Source organism: Canis aureus, chromosome 6 (genome assembly GCF_053574225.1).
Source record: "Canis aureus isolate CA01 chromosome 6, VMU_Caureus_v.1.0, whole genome shotgun sequence".
NCBI classification, from domain to species: domain Eukaryota; kingdom Metazoa; phylum Chordata; class Mammalia; order Carnivora; family Canidae; genus Canis; species Canis aureus.
The window spans coordinates 7,143,056-7,165,671 of record NC_135616.1 but is presented as its reverse complement, the minus strand read 5'-3'; the positions used below and the strand labels follow the sequence as shown (position 1 = coordinate 7,165,671).

At 45.0% G+C, this 22,616-nt stretch overlaps 1 protein-coding gene across 5 annotated transcripts in view; it reads left to right on the top strand.

The window, feature by feature from the left end:
• Positions 1–9,091: 9,091 nt before the first annotated feature.
• Positions 9,092–22,616, top strand: part of PTPRM (protein tyrosine phosphatase receptor type M) — a 773,521-nt gene continuing 759,996 nt past the window's right edge. For all 5 annotated transcript variants that reach the window (XM_077900010.1, XM_077900009.1, XM_077900008.1 and 2 more), the window contains exon 1: positions 9,092–9,547. In XM_077900010.1, the coding sequence (XP_077756136.1) occupies positions 9,475–9,547 (73 nt within the window). In that variant the 5' untranslated portion in view covers positions 9,092–9,474. The remainder of the gene's footprint in view (positions 9,548–22,616) is intronic.

Here is a 22,616-nt window from a genome sequence, read left to right as displayed (position 1 = left end):
GGAGAAACCCTCCTTTGTGGAAATATAAAGAATACCATCCCTTTAACCTTGGCAATTGAATGAAGCATTTTGAAGGAAATAAACAAAGTGCTACCTAAAAAGATAAGAGGAGAGACCTGTATTTATTGAAGTGGTTATAGAATTGCTTTCCATAGAGAGGGCATTATTTGGAACCCAAAGGCTGAGATAAAACCAACCATGTAAAAGAATGGTTCCTAGCAGAAAGAATCACAAAATAATTCCAAAGGATGAGTATAAATCATGTCCTTGAAGTTGGTGATTAGGGTAGACATGTAGGTAGACTATGAGCTGGGTCTTTCAAGTGGTATTAGAGGTCAGTCCACTGAACAGTCATCCCCAAACACATTCTCCCTTGCTTTACTCCACCCAAGAGGCTGGAAAAAGTATAACTAAAATTCCCAGCCACCACGGAAGTGAGATGTGGCCATATAACACCATTTTTACTGACAAGATGTAGGAGAAAAAGTCATTTGGAGGGCCTTTCGTTCCCCAATAAAACCCACAAGCCCACAAGAAGAGGCCATTTGGTCCCTTGCCTTTCCTATTTCTGTAGTGCAGAGGGAGGCACATACGTTTTGCAAGGCTGAGAATGAGCAGTAAGACAAGAGAAAGCTGTGTTCTCAATGGCTCGGTGATATGGCTACACCACCTGAGCTCCCTACCTCTATGTGAGAAACTAGATACTGGTGACTTATTAGCATTTTCTAAGCAGTTGACTTAAATTCTTAGTTATTCCTCTTAAGAACTTAAAAGAGTGAGTCCCATTGTTATTCCATTTTTAGATGACCAAATTGAGCCATAGAAAAGTTGAATAATTTACCCTACTCAGTGAGTGCAGAAGTTGAACTTTGAACTCCAGCAGTGTGCTACTTATTCCTACACCTTTAGCCATTATTCTATGCGCCAGTGTTGGCTGGGTTTTCTGTTACCCTTGATGATTGCAATCCTAACTACATCCTTGAAGTAAGGCTTGGATGGAAGCTTTCACATCATGATATAAACAAAGATGAGCGCAGTGTGTGGCCCAAGGATGGCAATTTAGACAACAATTTGATGAAGAGGGACACCTGGGTGCCTCAGTGTTTGAGCTTCTGCCTTTGGCTCAGGTCATAATCCTGGGGTCCTGGGATAGAGTTCCGCATAGGGTTCCCTGCAGGGAGCCTGCTTCTCCCTCTGCTTATGTCTCTGCTTCTCTCTGTGTGTCTCTCATGAGTAAATAAATAAAATCCTTAAAAAAATAAAACCAATTTGATGAAGAATGTATGGCCAGAAAAGAGAGACAAATGAAGGTGGAAATGCAGCAGAGTGGTCAGGAGAAGAGCTCAGGAAATTAGAATCTTTGCCCATAAATTGCAGCTCTCCCAGTTTATAGCTTAGTTAACATTGCCTATTTTTATCGTCTCATCTTTATAAGATCGAAGTCATTCTACTTTAATCCTCAGTTTCTTCATCTCTAAAATGGGCATGATGAAAATACCCATCTTTCAGAGTTTTAATGGCCTAGCAAGATGCTTTGTTCATAGCAAGTCTTCAGTAAATATCAGACCCCACATCATATTGAAATAAGTCTGAATGTTCTCTAAGGCTTGTCTCAACTTGACAATAATGACTGTCTAGAAATCTTCAATTCACAATGCAACATTTGGAAACTTTAAAATATCTAAGATGAAGAGAAAGTAAAGATGATCTTGTCTTTGATGTCAGCGGTGAAATGTTTTTTTCATATTCTCCAGGAAACTCAGCTTTATTACAGATCACAGGACGCAGGAATCCATTGTTACAATAATTTAATCTGAGGTAGGGCTGACACTGTTAGCGTAACGTTTCTTAATAGTATTAGTCAAGCAGAGCTTTAAGGAACATACCTATTGACTTCAAAGGATTTGTTTTAAAGACAGTGAAATAGAAAGGAAATAAGAATCCGTGGGAACAGGGTACAGTGACATGATTTCCACTCCAAGTTTTGGAAGAACCTCACTAACCTCCAAACTGTGCTCCGAGAAAAACAGTTATCTTACAAAAGGCACAAGAACTAATATGAAACATGGGTTCAAAGCCTCTGGGGGAGAAGAGAGGGACACAAAGACAGTTACTCTCTCCTGTAATGAACCCCCACGTGGCAAGTCGCTGCTATGTGGGGAGCTGGGGCCGGGTGCTTTAGAAGTGACCGTGATTCAGGCAGCGGAGTGTCATTTCATGCTCTGGGCTCTCTGAGTGAGCTGGCACACCTCGGACGCTCCCCAGCTCCAGGAAGAGATTGCAGAAGACGTTCTCTCCTAGGACTTCTGGGCGACTTAGACACAAGAGGTGTGTGACTGTCTGGTGACCGCCAGGGACTCTGATAGAACCCTCATAAACCGATGTCTTCCCTTGTCTTCTCCCATATGCAGTGCACCAGCTGGAGACCCCCCCCGGGTGTGTGCGGTGGGGGGGTGCCCCTGGGTCCACTATGTGGCCGGTGCTGCTGCTTGCGTGGATGGAGCCCAGCTTCCAGACAGGATGTAGCCTGCTGCTGGCTCTTCTGTCCCGAGGGGCAGGGCCCACAGGCTATTCTGGTCAGAGGGGTGCTTCTGTGGGGGGGCAGGATGCAGGAGGCAGGAGCGGAAGGAAAGGGCACTGCATGACCTGCTTCCCCAGAGGGCCCCACAGCGTGAAGTAGCCCTGGTGTCCTGACGACATAGAGCAGGGAAGTCACCCTGGGATGCATCTGTCCCTGCACAGTAGTATACAAAACAACCCACAGAAATCAGACGGCTGCAGGGATTCTCCAGCAGATCACTTCCTAGAGCCACTATTCTGGGAACTCTAGTTTGGATGTGGCTGGAAAAATGACGTCTTCTAGTCTATTAAGATTGCCATGTAGGATCCACCTTGCTATGGGACCCCCCCGACTAAGTAGAGAGTTTTTTTTTTTTTAAGATTTTATTTATTTATTCATGAGATACAGAGAGAGAGAGAGAGAGAGGCAGAGACACAGGCAGAGGGAGAAGCAGGATCCATGCAGGGAGCCCGACGTGGGACTCGATCCTGGGACTCCAGGATCACTCCCTGGGCCGAAGACAGGCACCAAACCGCTGAGCCACCCAGGGATCCCCTAAGTAGAGAGTTTTTGAGACTATCAGCCTACCTACTTATTTTACCAAAAACAATGAAAAGGGAAAAGTTCCAATCAGAAACAGATTTTTAAAGAACTATGACCTAAATCTGTAAATTGTGAACTTTTAGCCTCATATGGTAAAATGGCATAGAAGAGCTACATAATAAACTTTAAGTTCATTAATTAGGGATCTGTTTATAAAGAATGTTCATGCCTACTGACATCAACTCTCTTACAGTGCAGTGGGGTAGACAGGACAGAAACAATTCTTCTCACTTTGAAGATGAACAAACAAGAAGGACCTGCCATGATAAACCATGTAGTTTTACCGCATAGTCTGCTGTTGGATCTGGCAGCTGATGAACTGCAGTATGCCCCCGAAGAAGAGTCTGATGGAAGAACAGGAATATCTCTTGAAGGTCTTGCCATCTAACTGGTATCTGGGCCCAATTCGATATTTCCACCCCATCCCTACTCATACAGAACCCCAGCATAGAACTCTGTGCATACTGGACTCTCTTTAGTATCTGATTTTAAAATCAGCAGTTAATAACAAGAACTTACATGTCACTAATAATGCAGCAGAAACTGTATCAGACACTTTACATTATTATCTCATGCATTTATTTATTTTTAAAGATTTATTTATTTATTCATGAGAGACACAGGCAGAGGAACAAGCAGGCTCCATGCAGGGAGCCCGAAGCGGGACTCGATCCTGGGACTCCAGGATCATACCCTGAGCCTAAAGCAGGGGCTAAACCACTGAGCCACCCAAGGATCACCTATTATCTGATTTAATTCTCATAACTCTGTGAAATGGGCACAATTATTACCTTCATTTTACTGATAAAGAAGCTGAAACCCAGAGAGGTTAAATGACTTGTTCTATGTCACACAGACTAATGGCATGAGGGTTTAGGTTTTTAAAAAGAACATGCAAATGCGTTGCCCTAGTATCAACATTTCAGGAGATCAATTTAGATTCCGAGGGTATTGTGGGCAAAGCAAAGAACTAAAACCTATTACTTCTCCCCTTTTAATTAGGCCACAAGAAGGAATTCCTGGGGCATCTAAAAATTCATCCTAGTGATTTAAGCCTTTATACAGAAGTGGCTTTGAACTGTGCTTGGATGAGCTTTGCCTTTTGTCAGTGACAGGTTCTGACCTTAGGTAGGATATAAACAGCTACAAAAAAGGGCACCTGCCCCTGTTCTTTTCTTCTTCTGTTCAGGTGAGAACAGGGTTTCATTGGTGAAAGTTTAAATGACCTGGTTTCTTCCGACCTTTGTGAAAAACTAATGATGTGTTTTAAATTTTCATCCCATTCCCTTTGGTTTCATGTGGAGTAGTCTCCTCCCAGCCCTTATTTTCCAGGTATGAGAATACTTTCCAAGCCCCCCAGTGCATGCCTGAAACCACAGATGGTGCGGAATCCTATGTATACTATGTTTTTTCTATATATACACATCTATGTTAAAAAGTAATTTACAGGGCAGCTGGGTGGCTCAGTCGGTTAAGCAGCTGCTTTTGGCTCAGGTCATGATTTCTGGATCCTGGGATGGAGTCCTGCTTCGGGTTCCCTGCTCTGCAGGGAGCCTGCCTCTCCCTCTGCCTCCCTCTCTCTCTGTCTCTCATGAATAAATAAATAAATAAAATCTTTAAAAATGTAATTTATAAATTAGGCCCAATAAGAGATGAACAATAACCAACAATAACATAGAACCATTATAACATTACAACATAGTGTAATAAAAGTTATGTGAATGTGATCTCTCCCTCTCTCTTAAAATATCTATTGTACTGAACTCATCCTTCTTGTGATGCTATGAGATGAGACAATGCTTATGTGATGAGTTACACGTTCAAAAGTGAGCGAACCTGTGAAGTCCTGGGTGAAAAGTTCTCTCTGCTACTCTCATGTCTGAAACCAAGTAGAGTAGACGCCAGTGGTGAGTGTGTGCATAGTGCAGGGCTCTGTATAGCTGTGCCCAGTTTCCCCACTGCTACCCCCTGGCTCACGCTTCCCTGAGGCAAAGACAAATGGGGCAGGGGGGAGCAGAGACTGTGATGTGATGCTTGCTTAAAGCCTTGCTTACCCAGAGATCAACGCAATACATAATCAGGTTTGCTCAATGCCTCCCAGTTCACACAGAGCTTTCACATGTAATACCATTTTCACAAGCCAGGAAACAGAAATTAACTTAAATTAATTTAAATTGCACAGTTGGGACTCAGTCAAGTTGGACTCCAAATTCTGAGCTAGCTTTCTCTGTCTCTGACTCTCTCTTTTGCTCCTCCTTTCCCTTCATTGATATTTCCTCCCTCCCTTCCTTCATCCATCCATCCCTCTATCCTTTCTTTTTATTCTTCTCTTTTTTCAAGGACACACTATCCTTCATCAATGAAAGATAATACAGTATATCATTGTGGAAACTTATACAAGCGTGCTTATTACATTTCTTATCTCAGAATACATGTTCAGAATCTAAGTGCATCTCTAAAAATGGGAATTAATCACTACAGCGAGGCCTGGAAATGAGAATATAGTAGCAGAAACAAAGACAATCTTTTCTTTTCCTTTGCTGCTGGATCATGATAGCTCCAATTAAGTGATCTTGGCAGGTATTTAAAAGTCTATGTCTATGCTTTTTGGCGGTGTGATACTTTGGATGCAGTAGGGACTTTCTGCATGTGGTTAACCTCCAAATTCAACATAACATTTCAGATAGGTAAGGATGGGTTATGGTCAAATTAGTTTTCTTTTTTTCTTTCTTTCTTTCTTTTTTTTTTTTAGTTTACATTTTGACTTTAATGGGGTTTGGACAAGTTTCACGAACTGAGTAATTGCTGCTAAAGACATCGTCATTGCTTAAGGATAGTTGGCAGATCTGCCTGCAGACCCTGCATAATGGGATCCTGCTCTGGCTGTGTGCCTCACAGGGCGCGGAGTATCACAACCTATACAAATGAATTTATTAAGGGACACATGGTCACCTCTGTCACTAGGGATCTGGTGCTCAGTGCTGAGAGAGCATAAAACATAACCCTAAACATCCAATCTCAAAACCAACTCTGTTCAGTCCCCAGAGAAACTTCAGAATCCTTGTCCCATGGCCTTGAAACAGTACTGTGAAGGTTTTCTGTGTGCCCTAACATGGCAGATGGACACTCCTAGCTGTGTGGATGATGTAGTGGCAGAGACATTTAGTTAAAAGAAAAGTCAAATTAATTAAAAATCAAGTCCTTCCTTTCAGATAGCAAGAATATTAAATAGTCTTAATAACGAGTTTTTTCTAGGAGTGGTGCCAACCATCAATTTTCTTGCTTCTCTTCATGTTCTAATCCATGGTTCTGGAAAGTTACACATTAGTATAGTATTTGCATATAGTTGAACACGGTGATTGAGGAATATGTTGCAAAATTAAATAACGTTAAATGGTAGATACAGAGTTATAACTTGATTAATAACTGAAATATTGACATATGATGCGTCTCCATTTACATCCTCTTGCCCCAAGCTCACCAATATGAGGGACTGGCTTGAAAGCCCTAACTCTGACCAGCCATTCTGTAAATGTCACTATTGTCCCCAGAGAGCCATGAGTATCCTGTGGTTTGACTAAAATAAAAAATCTTTCCTGCTGAAAAAAGAAGTGAAAGCAAATGTCCCGCTGGGAGGATTCCTACAGGGTCCCTTCCTTAGGGAAACTCTAATCCATTCATTGTCAATAGAGGCCTTCCATGTGGGCTCACAGTCGCTCTGACCAGTTACCTATCCCTGAGAGGGAATACATAAGACAGTTGTCAAAAAATGGAAAGGGAAAGAGCTGCTGGTAATGTGGATTGCAGACTAATAATGGGTGGAAGCTTAACATTGTAGCCTCCTTTAGGAAACAGAGATAATGCAACTCCTTGACCCTTCCACTAAGTTTAACAGGAAGAAGGGACCGGGTATCTTCAGATTACCAGGGTAGCCTTAGTTGGAATCTCTGCAGGGCTTTCTTTCCTTAAGTGCAAGGAAAAGCTACAAGTGCAGCTGCCTCCCAACCCACCACCAAACCAACGTACACATTCCCTGCCCCGGGGTGTCCACTCTAAGGCTGTTCCTCACTTTCTTCCTGAGGCCCCCAGACGATTGAGTCCCAGGGGCCCACAGTGGTAATCTGCTCATTGATATACCCACACTGGCTTATTTCATTATATTATTTTTATTTTATTTTTCTCCTTTGTCTCATTTTCCAATTCCTCTTGTGCTGCTTCCTGGGATAACTGCCCCAGAAGATATCACTTGCACATATATCCCCACCTCCAGGTCTGTTTCTAGGGGAGCCTAGCCTAAGACAGCCACCAGCGTGCACCATAGCGCCTGACATGAAGTAGGGCCTCAACAGGTATTTGCTGAAAGAATTAACGTGGTTCGCAAATGAAATCCTACCTTCATGTTAACTTCTTCCAACTTAAACACGTTACTCGGAAGGAAAGCAACTGGATTGACTTTTAACCTCCTCGTCTGGATGCTCCATGCATCTAGTAGCTTAAGAGTTCCATTGGCAAGCACATCACCGTTCAAAAAAGGCAAATTTAGGCTTGGTCACAGTGCACACGTGCTCTTAATAAATGGAAAGCCCAGGTTGCAGATTGCAGCATCCTCACTTGCTGCTCCTTTGAGGTATGCGCCTCCCTTCCCCCTTTGACGCTGGCCCCGTTCATTTTGCATGTAAAGTCAAGGCTCGACGAGTACCTACTGGTGAGAAGTAGCAGGATGATGCAAAAATCATTAAGAAGTAAATGATTAATAGAGAGCCTTTTCTAAAGCGCACTTCTCTTAAGGATCCAGTAAGTGGAATTCCCCAAGAGAAGGGAATTTGGGGTTGGGACACCGAAAGCAGAAGTCCTCTAGTCCCTGAATTTGCCGCGGAGAGGTTCTGGTCTGCTGGCCGCGGGGCCCCGGGGGCGGCGTGGAGCTCGGCGCGGGATCTGCGCGCTCCGGGGCCTTTGCGAGCCCTGGGGGCGGGGGCGGGGGCGGCGCCCGAGAGCTCGGCGCACACCTGCACCGCGCGGCCGCCGGGCTGCCGGGGTCCTCGCCGGGCTGGGGGCGTGCGTGCTGCGACCTCCCTTCGGTCACTCGGATTTCATCTCTTTTCGAGCCCCTCAGTGCGTTGGCTCAGCGAGGAGTGGCGTGTGCACTGTTTGGGGCTGGCTCCGTGTGCTTATTCTGGGGGGGATGGAAGAACCTTGTGGTTGATTGATACTAATTCAGTAATTGGACAAAACGACCTCTTTGCTGAAGCATCCGTAAATGAATAAAAGAGTGGTCCCGAGCACAAAGTGGCAAATTACACATTTCGAGACGTGGCGTGATGCACCCCGCAGCCCCCTCCTCACCGCCCCCGACACGGACGCCGCGGCCCGGCCCGCTCCGGCCTCGCCACGCCCGGCGGCGCGGGTCCGAGCAGGGGCGGGTCCTGCAAACTACGAGCGGCCCGTGGCCCGGGACAAACTTCTGGCGGAGGCGCAGCCCTGGCGCGGCCCGCGGGCCGGAGCCAGGCGCAGGGCAGACGCCGCGGCCGGGGAGGCGGGAGCGGGTGCGAGCCGTGCGGCAGCTCCTCTCCGCGGGGGCCGCGCCGCACCGGGACGGCGGGGGCGGCGGGGGCGCGGGGGCAGCGGGCAGCCGCCCCGGCCGAGCTCCCTCCCGAGCTCCCTCCCGAGCTCCCTCCCGAGCTCCCTCCCGGAGGCGGCGGCGGCCGAGCGCCGGGGCGCGGGCGGCGGGCGGCGGGGCCGGGCGCTCACGCCCTCTAGCGGGCCGCGGCGGCGCCGGGCGGCCGTGACGTGGGCGCTCCCTCCAGCCGGCCTGCGGGGCACCGCCAGTCAGTCGGGGAGCAGGAGCCCCGCGCGCAGCCGGCGCGGGCTCGGCCAGCGGCCAGCGGCCATCGGCGCCCCCGGGGCTGCGCTCGCGGCTGGCGGCGACCGGGCTGCGGGCGGGACGCGCGCGCCCCCCGCCACCGCCACGGCCGGCGCCGGCGCCTCGGGTCCCGAGCAGGGGAAGGAGAGCGGCGGCGGGTGCAGGCGCCGGCTCGGCACGGAGGGCGGCTCTGGGCTCCGCGGGCGCGCCCTCCGCTGCCTCTCGCGGCCGCGCGGGCTGCGAGCGGGGCCGGCGGCCGGGGAGCGGGACCCGGGCCCTTCGCCCCCGCCCCCGCCCCCGCCCCGGGCGCTGCCGGAGTTCGGACTCGGGCAAGTGCGGGCGCCGCGGGGCTCGGGCTGTGCTTGCGGCTGCGCAGCTTCGCCCGTGGCCGCCCGGAGCCCCGAGCCCCGTCCGCCCTCCGCCCCCGCCCGCCCCGCGCGCCCCGGGCAGCATGACGACACTTGGGACCTGCCTGGCCACTTTGGCCGGACTTTTGCTAACTGCGGCGGGGGAGACGTTTTCAGGTAAGCGGGGACGCCGGCAGCTCCGGGCCTGGGGAGTCCGCGGCGGGCAGCGGGGCTCGGGCCGGGGCGGGCGAGCGCCGAGCGCTGGCCGCGGAGCCCCGATCCCCGCCCCCCGACCCCCGCCCCGTCGCCGCCCGGCTCCGCCGCCGCGAGTCCCCGCCGGCCCCGAGAGCACCCGCGGAAAACTTTGCTCGAAGTTGGGCGCCGCAGCCCGGGGCCGCCGGGCGTGGGCGCTGCGCGATGCCTCCGACCCGGAGCAGCGGCCAGGCCGGGCCGTGGGTGTCCGAGTGCGCCCGCGGGCTCGCCCAGACCCGCTCCGGCTGCGGCGGGGGCGGAGGACGCCCGGCGCCCGGCGCTCCCCCCAACCCCCGGACCCCGGACCCCGGACCCCGGACGGTCGCACGGCGGCTCCGCGGAGCCCGGGCGGGCGCTCCTCGTCGGTCCCAGCGGGAGGACCGGCGGCCCGGGAGGGAGCGTCCGGGCTCCCAGGCTCCCAGGCCCCGGGCCCGCGCGGCCTGGCGCTGCCCCGGCCCCGCGACTCGCCCTCGGCCCGCAGCCGAGCGCCGGGGCCGGTGGCAACTTGTCAGCCCAGCGCGGCCGCCCGCGGGCCCGGGGGGGAAGGAAGGGGCCGTGCGTGCCGCGGGGGTCGGTAGGCGCGTGTGCTGGCGCGGGGGCGTGCGGGGCCCGGAGCGGCCCCTCGGCCCGACCACCTGTGGACCCCAGGGTGGGGGTCGGGGTGCGGCCCAGCGCCGCGCAGTCTGGATTGTCGTCGGTACCCGGAACACTCCAAGTGGATGCGGGCGTGCACATTTGCACACTTTCACACACACACACACACAGTTCATTAAGGTCCACGTGTAACGGTGAACTAGGATTCCTGTTTTTATTTTAATAAAACCCGCACGCTTTGGCCATGAACTTGGGTTGCAAAGTAGATTTCTGTGTTTATTAGGGAGGAATGAGTAAGTTGGACCTTTAAAATTATTTGCTTGTTTGTTTGTTTATTTATTTATCTATGAAGGGGTTTTCACTGACTGCAAAATGCATAATCTACACATTGGAGATCTTTGGCTGACTGGCCTGGGGAAACCTACATTTTTACTTTCTTGGAGTCCCAGGTACACACAGGCGCAGATGCTGGCCTTACTGTGTGTTGCTGAGCTGCAGGACCTTTGACCACAGCTGGCCGCAAAGATGAAAATGAGATTGTGGTTGGCAGATTGCTCTGTACTGTGAAATGCAAACTGTCAACTTCAATAAAGAAATGCCCTTTCCCTAAGTTTAATATTTCCTTAACTGTCTGGTAATTGCACGTGCTCCGGAGGACTTAAAACGAGACACTGCTGTCTGCTATAAAATTGATGCAGATTTTGGCCTCCGTTCGTTCTTATTGACAAATTATGGGATAGATTCCCCGGTTTTTAGAGCCTTGTAACTCATTAGTGTTGGAAGCCAAATATGAGGGCCTTAGTGATGGTTTTCTTTTTATTAAGATTCATGACTCCCTGCCTGGGAATTGTTTAAAGTTAAGCCTGTCAAATAGCGTTTGGATGGATTTTTAAGTTGTGTGCACGGGGATGGAAACAAATATTTATGGAGCTTATTTAAAGCATCAGCCCTTCATCATTAAAAAGGATTTCAGCATTAGGTAGTACTGACCTATGTCCTTGTTAAAGCTGAATTAAACTGTCAAACTCAAAGAGACTTTTACCAAAATTTTGCCGTGATTTTTTTTCGGAGAAAATGGATCATCCTATTTGTTATTATAGCATTAACTGGGGTGTGCTTTCTAGTTATCCTAGTATGTTAGTGGCTAAAGGGGGAATAAGCAGTGTCTAAGAGATTGCGGAGAAATGTTGAAATTGTAAATGTTTGAAGTTGGTAAATTTTCTGTGCAACAAACGATCAGACATGTTGCTGTGCATTATGTTTTTTTTCCCCCCTCCACTTTGCATTTTAGATAGTCTAGGAGTGGGGCTCTTAATGCTTTGGAAAAGACAGTTTCTTTGTGTATGTTGGGAAAGTTATGAGTGACGTTATGAGTGACGTTGATACTTTTTTTTTGAGGATTCTTCTGGAAATTGTAATAATTGGCTGCTTTTCACGTGACACACTTGATGATAATCAATTTTAGAGATAGAGGAGATAGATTGCAAGCTCCTTGAAGGCAAAACCAATATTTTTTTCCTTCTTGGTCCCCCTTAAAACACTTAGCATGAAGCCTTAGATCAAACAGGCAATCACAGTGTGTTGAATAAAATGGGAATGTGAATGCTGATCATTTGCAAACACTCATGCTGTACCTGAATTACCTGACACAGAAGGGAAGGAGAGGGATAATTGTAGGAAGTTAGACTTCGGGGGGCATTTCCCTAAGTTTGAAATGGGGTCTCTCCTTAGGCCACCCAGTGACCTAAATCATGAGATTTTTATGTGTTCAGTGGTGAGTTTTTTTTTGCGTGTGTGTGACTTAAGATTTATACACACGGGAGTTTGCTCTTCTCCCTTCTGCAGTGCTCTCAATCTCCTGTCTTCTTTGAGAGGGGTTTGGAATTTATGTAGTTATTAATCAGTCATTCCTGGAAATGGACTATGGGGAGTTTGGATTCCAGAGATCAGAAATAGAATGCTAAACTTATTGGAAAAAAAAAAAAGATTTTTGTGGTTCATGTCAACTTTATTTACTGTAAAGATTCCATTTTAAAAATTGTTTTCCATCTTTACGATTTCTAATTTGTTAATATCCTGGGAATTTCTAATGCCCGTATTCTTATTGGAGTCTTACTTTCTGCCTTCTAGGCTTTTAATGGTCGTTAAAAATAACTTTTATAAAGAGGAATCGAGTCAGACTCAAGGAAGTTAAAATCATTTCACTTTTGCTTGAAATTCTCTTTTCCATGGTGAGAAGCCAAAAACTGACAAGTCATTCCTCTTTGACCCAGTTTCTTAAAAGCTGACTTGTAATACATATTATCCGACAAAGTGTTTAGTTTTACATTATAATGGATCTGATGTGTTAAGGTCTCTTAAGCAAACTTTGGTTTGCAGAGATAGAAATAGAAACAGATTTGGCCCTGTTTCTTCTACAGTATTTGGAATAAATTAAGCTTTAACATAACCTTGTGAATTTGGGACTCTTGTGGAAAAATTATTTAAAAAATACTCTTTAAGGATATTTGTGAGAAAACGGGCAACATTGGAATAAAGTCTATAGTTTAGTTGGTGTTTAATTTCTTAATTTTGGGAATTCTGTGAGGGTTATGTCAGTTGTAAGATGTTAGGGAAAGGTGGGTAAAGCTTGAAATCTGTACTATTTTATGCAACTTTTCTGGTAAGTGTAGATTATTTTAAAATGCAAAATATTAAAGTACCCTTTACAAAGAATGGGAATAGATTTGTTTAGCAGTGTCATTTATTTTTCTTTTTCAGATAACTATAGTCATGACATTTTACATTTTTATGGTGCTTTAACTAGACTGATAATTCATGTGAGCAAATACTTCAAATTTAAATCAGTGAGCATGAAAGAAATATGCCAAGAAATTACTATAACATTTTTAGTGTTATGTGTATGTAGGGAAGTATTTATTGCTTGAGTGTAATAAACTGTTCTGATCTGGAAAACTACAGATTTTAGTCTCCCATGTTTCCAAAGCGTTATTATGCAGTTTTTTAGAAGTGAACTTACTTACATATCGTGATATATGAGTGTGTCAATAACTTGTGTAATTCTAACAGAACTTTCCTTAATGAACAAATAATCTGATTTTTTGCCTTCAGATTGTATAAATCCTTGATGAAAGAAGCATAGCCTTTGGTTTTGGCAAAAATTGGTTTTAGAACTGAAGTGTTTCTGTGACAATTATATAGAAGTTGGTGGCTTTCTTTGATTTTTTTGCATGAATGTTCTATAACATAGGACATTCTAGGAGCTGATGGGCTTTCTGTGTATATTTTAGTAGGGGAACTGTGTTTTGAACTGAGTATTGCTTCCTTTCACTTTTTGTTTTGGGATTCATGAAATTTTCTAGAAGGAGTATGTATCAATTAAATATCAGAAAACATAGGTCTCAGCTGGGGGTCAGGCATGTTAATAAGCAGTTACGTTTTTTTTTTTTTTGGCAGTATAACATTTTTCTTAAGGGTGTTGTCTACCACACTCTGCTCTTTAGTTTAATTCTGAGGTTCCTGTCTTTGAAAACCAACTTTCCCACAAACTTTAAGTTTCATATCTCAGTTACTATCTTTATGAATATAACACATTAATAAGTTTATTTTGTAAGTGAGAAAGGACTTAACTAACGTGTTTCACACTCACTAGTGAAACATTTAAAAAAATGCAAAATAATATAAACCTCCCTTCACAAGACAATGCAGCTTCTTGGGTTCCTGAAATATTGCTAAAATACTGCTGTGGTTTCCAGTTTAGTCATCAGGAAGCTTGAGCTTGCTCTGTAGCTCTGAAAAACTCAACAGAGGAAAATAAGTAGAGCTGGTGTTGGGTGGGGAGCAGGAAAGCTTTAGTCACCAACCTTGGGAGTCCGTAGTACCCCCCACCGTGGAATGGAAGTATGTAAGAGACCAATAAAAGAAAACAGGCATGAGAAGAAAAGTGTTAGGAGCTCAGGCATCAGTGATGTGAATTCTGGAGGTCCTAGCAGTGGAGAGTTGTCACTGCCCTTATACTCTCTTTGCTTTTAAAGAATGGAACTTATGGAAAAGAAAGGGGAGGTATTCAAAAGAGTGACAAGTGTATACATAGGTTGTGCTGACATCTTGCAGGTGAGTGGCTTTAGGTGGCCTTGGGGAGGGCCTGGAGATGTTGAGTCCTTGTTGAGTGCAAACTGTGTTTAGACCTGTGCTTCGTGGGACACCTGGGTGGCTCAGTGGTTGAATGTCTGCCTTGGGCTCAGGCCCTGATCCTGGAGTCCTGGGATTGAGCCCCATATTGGGCTCCCTGCAGGGAGTCTGCTGCTTCTTCTGCCCTTGTCTCTGCCTCTCTCTCTCTCTCTCTCTCTCTGTGTGTGTGTGTGTCCTCTCATGAATAAATAAATACAAATCTTAAAAAAAAAAAAAAAGACTTGTGTTTCTTAAAACTTACTGTGCCCAAGGATCACCTGGAGTGTCCCTTCTAGCTGTTGATTTCTGGGGTGGACAGATGGTGATTCTGGAGAGAAAGGTTCATGGTGGGTCTCATAGCATCCCCAGGGAATCCTGGTTTGTGGCCATGGTTTGAGAAATGTTGATCTAAAAGAGTACTTCTTAAAGTGTTATCCTTGGACCAGAAGCATGAGCATCACTTGGGCACTTATTAAACATGCCTACTCTGCATCCCCCTCCCCCCGCCTGCAGACCTACTGAATCTGGAGGATGGGTAAGGGGGAGCTGGCTGCTGTCTGTGTTGGAACAAGCCCTCGAGGCCACTGTGATGCTCACTAGAACTACTTTTCCCGAAAGAACTGGGATCCTTATTCTGTGTATCAGCCTCCCTTGGATGAGAGTTGAAAGAGAACCAGGGGTAAAAATAGAATTCACATTCATACACTTATTAGCCTCCTGATGAACACAGCCAAAATTATGAACAGGCTGATGCTATGACTCTCAGCCTGTTAGGTGAAACCGCCAGTGTGACATTTCAAATAATAGTCTTATCTAGGGAAGATATTGGATCCAGCCGGTTGTAAAACTTAAATAGAAAAAGTTTTCTATAATTTTACTTACCACAACATAAAGTTTTAATTAAATTTTGCAGTAATGATGAGCCTTTGGAAATTTCTCTGGGTAGATATTGTGTATAGAAGATACTTGTTTTGTTGTAATAAGTGCATAGTCCAATGTGCCTACAAAATAATGCCTTGAGTTCAAATAAATATTTATTGAGCACTTCTTGTTTGTAAAGCCCCTTTCTAGGGGAGCGCTTGGGTGGTGGTAGGCAATGATAAGAAAGATACAGTTACCAAGTCTTTGTCCATTTATTAAAAGTTTCAAAATCCACTGACTTAGAAACAAGGGCTTTCTGAGGAGAGAGCTGGAAATTAATGTACATAAAATTTGGAATTTTAATGTGGAAATGTGAAACTGGAGGTTTCACATTTTTGGAAATGAACTCAGACTTCCTGATAGAAAATAAAAGATTTTCAATTGTACATCTCTTCAGTGTACTGCTAGCACATGTCCTAAAATAGAGCCTTGCATTTCTGTTATCCACAAAAGACAGCCATTGGCATGTCTGTCATTTAACACCCCAGGTAAAGAAAAGCGATCCTGACGTTACTGAACAGATTTATCTTGAAAACATTGTCGCCAGACTTTGAAAGAATCAAGGCGCCGAGTGCTTCCCACGAGGCAGGCTGGCCTGCTCCCCGCTCCTCCTGCTGCGATCCAGCTGATCACTAGGTGTAGCTGCTTCCTTAAACCCACCTGCCTGCTACAGGAGGGGCCCAGCCTTGCCCACCGAAGGCTTTAGCACTCATCTGCTTAAGACCGGAGGAAGGCATGCTCTTTATTTAATGCATCTTCATCTGCTTTTCCATGCTTCTGACTCTTCTCCGTAAAATTAAACCCTTTAGTGGAAGGTGTAGTTCCAGGAGGTTCAGCACTGACCCAAAGACAGCTTGAAACTTATCTGGGATTATCTTTCTCGTTTTTTCCTCTTTTTTTTTTTTTTTTGCTCTGTCTGTTGTTGCTATTTCTGTATACAGCAGTGGAGCTAGAAGTAGTAGTATATATCTGCCAACTAAGTAAGAGTTCATGTTAACTTCTGGGCCCTTCTCGATCAGGCCTTTTAGCAAGAGGCCCCAAAAGGCAGTGGGATGGATGGCCAGGGGCAGGTGTATAACATGGATAGGAAGCAGCCTGTGTACTGTGCTTACCTCTGCAAGAGATTATACTTCTACGGCATTGTCAAATTTAGGTATAGAGTTCAGGAAGTGATTGCAGTTAGCATTGGAAATCTGATCCTGGTATTTTTCTGCTCAGAACACAGACGACTAATGCGTCCTTAAAAACTTTTTGTATGAAACTCAAGTGTTGGACGCAAGGGAAGGGAAGGGAAGGGAGGAGGACCTGATTGAAGGCAGTGTCACTCACTTTCTATCTGTGCCTGATGGGGAGAGCTATGACCTGGAGGCTGGAGAGCAGTGAATGCAGCATGTGAGGGAGAGGATGAGTGAGAGCAGAGTTGTCAGGCACTTGTCAAAACAGATGTGTTTTTGGAATCTCCCTCAGAAGAAAAGGCCACCGTTTAACAGATTGATTTATTTCAAAATACAACAGCCTAAGCAGAAGCAAAGCATTTGCTTTTTATGGGCTGCAAAGCATAAAAGCTTATAGAGCATCAGTTTGTTTTCAGATGGGTGAATATTCATTTTGATCTCATTCCTATTCAGTATGCAGGAAGCAGATTTATTGCATTCAAGGAGAAGAATGTGTTTTAGTTTGCGTTACTGTGGAAGTCAAAGGCCCCATTCACTCTTGCCAGCTTCCAGCTGTGGAATCCAAGCAGGTTCACAGGTAGGCTTCTGACAGCAGAAGACAGGAATTGGACCACACCCTGTTTACAGTTGCTATTTGATGGATCCTGTTTGATCTCTCTTCTTAGTTGGAGTATTTTGAGGTACTTTAATTCATGTCCCAACCACATGCTTGAAATGAACTCGTTGTATAATCTCTGGATACAAAAACAAGGTGTGACCTAAAGTATTCCTTTGAAAATAAATGTTGATGGGGTTCTGGGTGGCTCAGTCGATTAAGCGTCCAGCTTGTTACTTTGGCCCAAGTCATGATCTCAAGGTTGTGAGATGGAGCCCTGCCCAGCACAGAGCCTACTTAATGCGGAGAAAAGGGAACCCTCTTACACTGTTGATGGTGGAGCCACTCTGGAAAACAGTATGGAGATTCCTCACAAAGTTAAAAATAGAGCTACCCCATGACCCAGCAATTGCACTGCTATGTATTTATTCACAGGACACAAAAATAGTGCTTTGAAGGGGCACATGTACCCCAGTGTTTATAGTAGCAATGTTCACAATAGCCAAAATATGGAAAGAACCCAGATGTCCATTGATGGATGAATGGATAAAGATGTGTGTGTGTGTGTGCGCGCCCGCGCGCACATATAGTGGAATATTACTTAGCCATCAAAAAGAATGGCATATTGCCATTTGTCACAATGTGAATGGGACTAGAGTGTATTATGCTAAGCGAAATAAGTTAGAGAAAGACAAATACTATATGATCTCACTCATACGTGGAATTTAAGAAACAATACTGATGAATAAAGGGGAAGGGAAGGAAAAATAAAATAAGACAAAAACAGAGAGGTAGATAAACCATAAGAGATTCTTGATTCTAGGCAACAAACTGAGGGTTCCTGGAGGGCAGGTGGGTGGGAAGATGGGGTAACTAGGGGATGGGCATTAAGGAGGGCACTTGATGAATTGAGCTTTGGGTATCATATGCAGCTGATGAAATTCTACCCCTGAAACTAGTAACTAATAACTAACACTCTATGTTAACTAACTTTATTTAAATGAAAAAAAAATTGGCAGTGTTTTTGACATGGAAAGAAATGATTCCATAAAGGAGAAAAAAAAGATCCTCTTCCTATTTCCTTCCCTCCCCCTCCTCCCTCTCTCTAAAAAAAACAAAAATAAAAACAAGAACAAAACTACTGATGATATATAAAATAAAAATTGAATCACTGGGCAATGTATAGCACAAATTAATTACTTAATAATAATATTTATTGAATGAATACAGTGAAGTTCCCCTGGGGAGGAAAAATATCAAAGTACTTATGCTTGCTGCTTTTTTTTTTTTCTATCAAGTTTGACTTCTGGAAGCATTTGGAATAATGTTAATAATAGGCCCAGGCTGGGGATTTTGTGCTTAGTACCCTTAGCAGTTTATAGGCATGTAGATATTTAGTTGCTAAATTTAAAGGAAAAAGCATTACTTTTTGTTACTTAAATATATAAAAGTGAGCCTGTGATTTTGTCACGTATAATAGGAACCTTTGAATCAGTTATGTTATAAAGGACAATTTTGCCAAAAATGGAATTTATCATGTGGTAGGTGTATCGTCATGACTCTAGGGGGATTTGATTTTAGTCACTGGTAAATTAAAAGAACTATGGCATCACTGGTAAGAAGGTTCCAGGGATCCCTGGGTGGCGCAGCGGTTTAGCGCCTGTCTTTGGCCCAGGGCGCGATCCTGGAGACCCGGGATCGAATCCCACGTCGGGCTCCCGGTGCATGGAGCCTGCTTCTCCCTCTGCCTGTGTCTCTGCCTCTCTCTCTCTCTGTGACTATCATAAATAAATAAAAAAAAAAAAATTAAAAAAAAAGAAGGTTCCATAACAAGGAGTAATATATATTATCTCTGCAGGTTGTATTTCTGATTCGGAATGTAATTAATTATACCTACATAGAGCTCACTTTCTCACATTAACGTCTGGCTCATCTTTAGTGGAGCCAGTGTGCTCTAGTTCCTTTTTATTCTTTTTTTTTTAAATTTATTTATTCGAGAGAGAGAGAGAGAGAGAGAGAGAGAGAGAAAGGCAGAGGGAAAAGTAGGCTCCCTGTAGGGATCCCGATGTGGGACTCAGTTCCAGACCCCTGGGATCACGACTGAGCCAAAGACGTTCAACCACTGGGCCACCCAGGTGCCCCTCTAGATCCTTTTTCATTCAGTTTGGTATATACTCAAGTGATGATACTTCATAAAAAGAGGTCATGAGGGGGACAAAAGTCTCATAAATTGTGTTCTCTACTTCTTTGATGTTTGAAATCTAGACCCCTGAATATGGTGTGAAATCTCCACGGTTATCCAGTGGCATTATGTCCTGAGAGTAATGTTGTGGGAGTTGTTGTCCTATTTCTCTTGTCAGTTAACATTTTCATTCCATTTGCGTGGCTTTTTAAGGAGCCCCTCCCTTTTCTTCCAGTGTTGCTGGGTGGGCAAGGAGCTGCAAGCTTATTGAGAGTCCTCTGTTGCTGACCCTCGGAAGGTTTGGGGCCTTCCCAGTCACAGGGGGACTTGGACAGCTGGAGGACATTAAGGCTCTGACGTCAACTGTCGGTTCCCTGGGGTTTGGAAAGAAGGACAGAGGCCCCCAGGCAAATCAGGTGTTGCTGATTTGCAACAAGGCTTCTGAATAGCCTCATGGCCTTGGGTATGTTACTTAATTTTTCTGAGCCTTTGTTTTCTTTTCTGGAAAAGTACCTTGCAAGATTATTGTAAAGACTAACCAAGGCTGTGACATTAGAAGGCCTCTTGAGGTGACAAGGCCTTGTCTGTGAAGAAGAGAAGGTGTTAGCTGGTCCTGCACCATCCATGTCCATTATAGGCTTAACCATGTGAACCCACTGTTCTAGTAAGTCAGAAGGAGTCGAATATGGACAGTTTCATATGGTTCAAGCTAATAGAGTCTTTTTCTGGGTCTTGAGTGTTGATAGTTAGTGGTGCCCGGAGGCTATATAAGTGACATTTATGTCGATGTGGTTGTACACATATATATGTGATAAAGTACATGGCCGCTATTATGTTTTAGAAAAAAAAAAGCGAAAATGGGAAAATAATCACCTCAGAATTGGCACCATGCAAAGCCAGCACTACTCAGTGGCATGGAAAGTGGTGTTACGTAGGTGCGTTAAAGTCACATGGGACTCCAGGCCTCATATTGGCCCCAACACCCACTGAGTCAGATTCTCTGGAAGGGGCTGCAGAAACTGGTGGAGAAACATCCAGATGATCTTGATGCTTGTAAAAGTTGAAAGACTGTTAACTAAGAAAGTAACAGTGGCTCGGAGACCCTGCCCTTTGGAGAACTTACCACATCTTCTCTGATTAGTGTTAAGAATGCATCTAAAGATCATCACATGGATTTTTAGACCAGATTATTAACTGACCAAAGAATATTTCTCTTATGAGGCAGAGGCTTTCTGGTGTCAGAAGAGAACGTGAATTATGAAACAAGGCATTTTATAGAAACTTGGCTGTTTTGTACCTATCTTTCAACTTGGTGACCTATAGTAAATGTGCTATCAGTCTGGAATTTTTAGGATATGATAAAATAATAAAGACATTTCAGAGTAATCAGAACATGATGACTTTAGATCTTCAGATTTGCAGCTCTGCGCTGCATTTCAAGATGACACTTTCACAGAACAGAATGAGACAAGATGGCACTGGGAATAATATTTTCCAGTACTTATTCCTTTATCTCCTGTTCATTGAAACATGGACACTGTAGAATAATTGGTCTTAGGGGTCCCATAAGGGGACCAAAAGCTTGGCATTTTGATTGTAGTAGTTCCTAAAAGACTCACAAACCTCAACATGGGCATACCAGTCTATTTAGGACACTAGAAATTTCCACCAGCTCATCATTTTGACCAAAGAAGAAAGGTGCTTGTTGAAATGTCATGTCTGGGAGAGGTGGCTCATTAAGTCATCTTAATATGACATCCCCAACTAGCTGTCACCTTGATAAGTTGACATCCTTAGATGTCAGATTTCTTACTTGTTAAAATGAAGACATTCGATTCAAGGATCTATAAGGTCTCTCCAATCACTCGAAGAGTATGAGGATTGTCATCTTAGTTCAAATTAATTTTTCAGATAGCATGGTGTTAAGAGAGTGAGACCTGAATTAATGGGTTATTTTTGATAGATGGGGATGGGAGAAATGTCTAGAACATTGGGTCTAATCTAAGAGAGTACCTGATTTTTCATGAAGTTGCTTGTTAAGAGGAAGTTGAAGGGATATCTGAGTGATTTTAGATGCTTTCCACATTTGCCGTAGGCTGCCTCTGTACAAATGAAGCTCACTCTTTTCCTCCATACTTGAGAATGTGTTTGCCATTCATAAGTGTCACTAAAGGCTATATGGCAACGAGTCTGAAGGCTGTGATTTTCTACTTAAATTGAGGTGACAGAGATAGGCCTTACTTGAGGGGGTTGGAATTGATAGTAATAAGTGACAACCGTGCTTTGAGCACTAATTATGTGTGAGATACCATGCTGAGAGGATATGATATTTTCAAACCCATTGCCACACAGTAGCTAATAAAAGCTTGACTGTGAGTACTGATAGAAGCTTCGGGAGGTGAAGCTGTCTCCATTTCTAACAAAGCCAGGTCATCTGAGTGTGGGGTATATGCACCATGTATCTTCCCTCCCTATACACACAGGTACAGGGTTGCCTTTCCCTGATTTATGCTTTGATTTGATGCCATCCATCTGTATTGAGGTGTGCTCTATGCAGAAGCATTTCAAATGGAGTGTTGTGTCTGTTAGAAAGATGTTGAGTGATATTTTAGTACATGATATAGAATCTTTATAATGGCCATCTGGGGAGATTGCCTTCTGGGTCTTAGTTCTAGAAACAGGTGATTCTCCTTTGTACTTAGTTTCTTCTTGTGAACATAGTGAATTGTATAACCTATCAAGTTTTTCTCTTTATGTTGGCTGCTGGAATACCAGATTCAAATGTGTGTTCTGTCATAGTAAGAACTTTTTTGAACAGAAAGCCTCAGTCAAAGCTGGCCTTCATCAAATAGGGAATTTGTTGGCTCTTGAAACTGAGAATGCAGTGGGTAGGAACAGCTGGTCCCAGGGACTCAACACAGCCATCGGTGTTCTGGGTCTTCTTCTCTAAACATCTTTCTTTTTTATGTGGTATTTCTAAGGGGTTGCAGCTGAAGCCTCCAGCTCCAGGCGCGGTGGGTAAAGAGATTCTGTTCCCCCAAGGTACACACCACTTCTGCTAGTGGGCTGGCTGAGTCAGGTTATATCACCTGCTTTCCCATTAACCTCATGCACTACTTGACCTGCCCACTGGACCAGGCATGTGGCCAGCCTACATGCACCACATAGAACCTGAGTGAGGAAATGGAGTTTTATCCATGGAAAAATGGGTTCTGTGACCAGTTGAAGAGAGTGGTGGTGGCAGAAAATAAATGTGTTCCAAATCTTAACATCTGACTCAGTGTTCCAAATGCAACTTTTGTGTGTGTGCATTTCTTTTACTTCGTGGTGACACCACATAACACATTCAAAGCTCAC